Source organism: Octopus bimaculoides, chromosome 3, assembly GCF_001194135.2.
Source record: "Octopus bimaculoides isolate UCB-OBI-ISO-001 chromosome 3, ASM119413v2, whole genome shotgun sequence".
NCBI classification, from domain to species: Eukaryota; Metazoa; Mollusca; class Cephalopoda; order Octopoda; family Octopodidae; genus Octopus; species Octopus bimaculoides.
This window is the reverse complement of record NC_068983.1, coordinates 36511091-36516489: the sequence shown is the minus strand read 5'-3', so window position 1 is coordinate 36516489 and position 5399 is coordinate 36511091. Positions and strand designations below refer to the sequence as shown.

Here is a 5399-nt window from a genome sequence, read left to right as displayed (position 1 = left end):
TCTCTCTCTGCATGTGTTTGTGTGTCTGTGTTTGTCCCCCCAACATCGCTTGACAACTGATGTTGGTGTGTTTACGTCCCCGTAACTTAGCGGTTCCGCAAAAGAGACCAATAGAATAAGTACTAGGCTTACAAAGAATAAGTCCTGGGGTCGATTTGCTCGACTAAAGGTGGTGCTCCAGCATGGCCACAGTCAAATGACTGAAACAAGTAAAAGAGTAACTATTTCTATGTATGTATGTATGTTTGTATCTATCTATCTATCTATCTACAAAATTAAGAGGAATGACCAGCAAAAGTGGACTCCTATATGCTAGAAATAGATGCCAAATCACCTAACCACGAAGAATATGTTGTGATTTGGCATCTATTTCTAGCATATAGGAGTCCACTTTTGCTGGTCATTCCACTTAATTTTGTATGTAATATAATTTTAATCTTCGTTTTTTTTTTAAATATGCTAGACCACTGGTTTTAATTGATTAATATCAATTTCTACACTTATTATTAAATATTTATCTATCTAGGTATTTCTATGTATGTATGTATGTATGTATGTATCTATCTATCTATCAGTGTATATATATCACTTTGTCTATATCTTTATCTGTCTGTCTATCTATTTATCTATCTGCCTGCCTGTCTGCCTCTCCCCCACTCCCCCCATCCCCACTGGAAGCTTCTCAACCACTCAACCATGTCTACACTTATGTAAAAATATTTCAGACATCTAAATGCATAGTAAACATATAAAAGTAAACATACCAACATATTGCCAAATATCAATATGCTTCTTCTTAATATTTGATACTTTTTGCTCATTGTTGTTTCAAATCTTATAGATGTTATTATCTTCTTTGTTTAAATTTATTATCCTGTCTAAGTATGTCTCAAGATGAATTTTATTTCCATTGTAGGAGTGTCATCATCCAATGTGTGCAGAAACGGGCAAATCTGTGTTCTGCAGAGTCTGTGATATACGCATTCATAAGCAAGAAGGGTACCAAGGGCACCTGGTTATTGATGTATTCCCTTTCAGAGGTAACTAAGCTCCTTTTATTTTTATAATTGTTGTTATTAATTATATCTCCACTCTTTGGCTCTGCTTGAGTAAAATTATGGCATACAGGTAGCTAACTCATTATTTTGATAGAATATGTACAAGGCAAGGCAGCAAGCTGGTAGAAACGTTAGCACGCCAGGCAAAATGCTTAGTGGTATTTCAACTGTCTTTAAGTTCTGAGTTCAAATTCCGCCGAGGTTGACTTTGCTTTCATCCTTTCAGGATTGATAAATTAAGTACCAGTTGCGTACTGCGGTCGATCTAATCAACTGGTCCCCTCCCCCAAAATTTCAGGCCTTGTGCCTAGAATAGAAAAGAATATATATAAAGCATGGCTATGTATTTGAAAAATTTGTTTCAGAGCCTGACAGCTTCAAATTCACTCTCAATGCATGGTCACTATTGGATGCTGTCTTCTGTTATAGGTGCAGTTTGGCCAATATCTTGTAAGTGAAATAAGTGAATGAAAACTAGGAGAGAAGCCTCTCTGTATGTGCATGTGTGTGTGTGTATGTGTGTAAGACAGGTTTCTTTCAGGTTTTGTCTATCAGTTTCACTCTCAAGTCATAGGTATAGTGGTAGACACCAGCTGACAGTATCCATCCACACTGTGGGACCAAACCCTTAATTCTGTTCACAGAGCCAACATATAGACAACATTATTCTTTTACAATCTGGGTACAGGTGCCACATAAAAAGCACTGGTGATGGTGCCACATAAAAATTACTGGTGATGGTGTCACATAAAATGCAATGGTGAGGGTGCCTTATAAAAAGCACCCAGTACAATCTGTAAAGTGGTTAGCATTAGGAAGGGCATCCAGCTGTAGACACCATGAGGACGTTGTCCTCATTATTGCAAAATCATAGTTTTTCTTCTTTGACTGGGCATGCATTGTGTTCTTAAACAAAGCTCTTTATTTCATGTTGCTCCAGTCCACTCAGCTGTACATGAGTAGTCCTGTAACAGCTGGTATCCCATTCAGGAGGAACAGTGTGATGCCGGTCACTCATATATCACCCTCTCCTCACACCTTCTGAAGTACTTAAGGACCTCGAATGAATGTTTAACTACTTGGAGTGACGTTTTTTCTTGCTCTCCGCATTTAAAAAAATACATCTTAGCTGAAATTAAGACACATCTATCTAATACTGACATAATTTTTTGATATGCATAAGACAATGGTTTTTTTTATGTTGAAGTTGATCTGATTTGTATTTCATCCATGAAATCCTGGGTTGCTATTTTCACAAGGGTTTTGGGGTTTTCTTTACATTATGTGTGTTTATATATATATATATATATATATATATATATAGCAATTGCAGCTTCGAAAATACTTTGTTAGCCATTCAAGGAAAACAAAAAAAAACTGTTAGATTCACTTCAACATTTAATTTTCAAAAACAATTGCAGCATGGAAGATGTTTGTGAGCCATTTAAGAACACACAAAAAACTGTTAGATTCACTTCAAAATTTAAACTTAATTTGTGTCAAAATATTTTCATCATTCTGAAACCGCGACCTGCTCACTGACAAAAAACTTCATGCTGCATCTGTGATGCCAGTCATTTATATACCATGGAAACCAAGTTCCAGGATTCAAGGTAATAATGTCCAAAATGTCATGGAAAGGAACACTTTAAATGAAAAGTTGAGGTGGAGATGAAACCAAAACACAGGTCTTTCATATCATAAGCCTTCATTGAATAAGTTTATCATCAAAGATATTACAAATGTGACCATTGCATCTCTTTTTTTAAAATATATGTAATTAGGATAAAGTCATTATTTAATGATTTATCAGTGGCCAGCATACTAAAATACCATAATGGTTAATTTATATTAAAATTACAATAAGGGCGTTGAATAATTACAACACCAGTCTGCTGGAAGTAGACCCCAAATGGTCTAGGAACTTCTTAGATTATTACTCCACTACCACAAGGTTGTAAGCAAGGAAAATAGACTGAGGATTTATAAAATAATTTGGATAGTACCATATCTATAGATTTCATGGTTTGAGTTATTAAAAACCCTTTCCAATCAATAACTCAAACTGTGAAATCTATAGACATGGTACTATCCAAATTATAATCTTCGCTATCTATTTTCCTCACTTACAGCCTTGTGGTAGTGGAATAATAATTCAAGTGGTTCCTAGAGTATTTGGGGTCTACTTCTAGCAGACTGGCGTTGTAATTATTCAATGCCCTTATTGTAATTTTTTTTAAATATAATTTATTCAGGGTTACATTATCCAGTGTGTCTTTTTGAATGGTAGAGTATGATTGTTTGATTTGAGGGAACTTTGTCTGATATTTCTGCTAACTAAAATGACTTAGAGATCATTTTAGTGATACAGATTTAAAATATGCTACTAAAAAAAATTGAATTTTCAGACCCCCACCAAAAAAAGAAACAAATTTAAAGAATTTTTCTATATTAGTATAAGTACAGCCAGTCACTTGTGAGCACTGCATGTTTAAGCCATCCTCACACAGTGATTATGGTTTAGAAATATATATCATGTTTTCACTAATTGTTTCAGGTGCTTATGTAGTCATGAGCAAACATAGATACCCCCTTGGCTCCCTCACTATTCATCCAGTAGCACAGCCAAGATACAACTAGAGATGAGAGAGAGAGAGAGAGAGAGAGAGAGAGAGAGAGAGAGAGAGAGAGAGAGAGAGAGCAGTGTGAAATGAAGTACCTTTCTCAAAAATATAATGCACTGCCTGGTTCAGGAACTGAACCCCAGCCCTTTTACTCATAAGTTTATAACTCTGTAACAATTAGGCAATATGTCATCATTCTGTAGTAGTAGTAGTAGTAGTAGTAGTAGTAGTAGTAGTAGTAGTTGTACTCTTTTTTTTATGGCTCTGAGTTAATGGACTTTTAATTGTATTTCTTTTCAAGATAGCTTCAAGAGTGATTTTGAAACGGAACCCCAGTTCACATGTGATCTTAACATAAGTGATGAAGAACAAGTGGAATTGGAATTCCCAGAACCAGAACCAGAACCAGACTATGTAGAATATGGACCAACACCAGAACCAGAACCAGAACCAGACTATAGACGTAGTGATGTGTCTGAAGAAATTACCTCTCACTTTGTGAAACATAATGCATCAGCACGGTAACTACTTCTATTTCTACTGCTAGGGTCCTTGCTTATATGAGCTCGCTAATTGCTTATCCTCTCCATGCTCACTCCTCCATTCCAAACACTGCACTGAACACATCAACTATTCCTTCCTCACCAGAACTGTTACTTTCGAGAACTTACCAATCCCTTGTACATGGTGCACCCACTGACTATGAAGGCACCCAACATCAAACATATCAATCTTACCAATCTCAGAGAGCCTTCAGGGATCCTCTGAGATTATCATGGAAAGCCTACAGAGGCTATCTGAGACATGAGCCCTGTCTCCTCCTTTTGGTTAATTTATTAAAATAGAAATGTATTTAGTTTCTCATTCAGTTCCTTCCTCAAAATAATATTGAAGTACCTCAACAATTTTCTTTGTCACTATTGAAATTTTTGTTTTGTTTTTAAATAAAAGCAGTCATTACCATTCATGTATGTCTTAAGTCTGTCAGAAAAACTACATGATTATTAAGATGGAACTTATTCCGGTTACTATGGTTTATAAGTGAACAAGAGAACACTGCTCCTCTCACAATGGGTCAATAGTCCATCACAAGGTTAACTCAGCTATTACTGGAACTCCTTTTCAGTTAGGTGGACTGGAGTCATTTGAAATAAAGTACTTTGTTCCAGTATACAATGCACTACCTTGTCCAGAAATTGAAACCACAATTATACAATCAGGAGTCCAACACTCTTACCATTAGCCCAATTACTTTTCCTTCCACACTATCATCAAATTCTTGATGCTTTACAATGCTGTTCTTTTTAACCACATTTATGGTGTCATATACAGACAAAAGTGCCCCTCTATATTGTTGTTATCTAAAAAATGCAGTTCAGTGGTTTGGCCTTTTTTGTCTTTTTTTTTTATTCTTGTTTTGTCTGCATTGTTTTTTCAGGCATGATATATCTAGGACTCTCCTATCTAGTATTCTTTTTTTTTTTTTTTTTTTTTTTTTTTTACTTGTTTCAGTCATTTGACTGTGGCCATGCTGGGGCACTGCATTTAGTTGAGCAGATCAACCCCAGGACTTATTCTTTATAAGCCTAGTGCTTATTCTATCAGTTCTTTTTTGCCAAACCACTAAGTTATGGGGAGGTAAACACACACACCAGCATCAGTTGTCAAGCGATGTTGGGGGGACAAACACAGACACAAACATATACACACATACATA

The 5399-nt window shown here is 35.8% G+C and overlaps 1 protein-coding gene across 1 annotated transcript in view; it reads left to right on the top strand.

The window, feature by feature from the left end:
- The window catches only part of LOC106873908 (uncharacterized), a 324095-nt gene that overhangs the window by 104447 nt on the left and 214249 nt on the right, over positions 1-5399 (top strand). The window contains exons 3-4 of the mRNA XM_052966147.1: positions 917-1040; positions 3984-4203. Of these exons, the coding sequence (XP_052822107.1) occupies positions 917-1040; positions 3984-4203 (344 nt within the window). The remainder of the gene's footprint in view (positions 1-916; positions 1041-3983; positions 4204-5399) is intronic.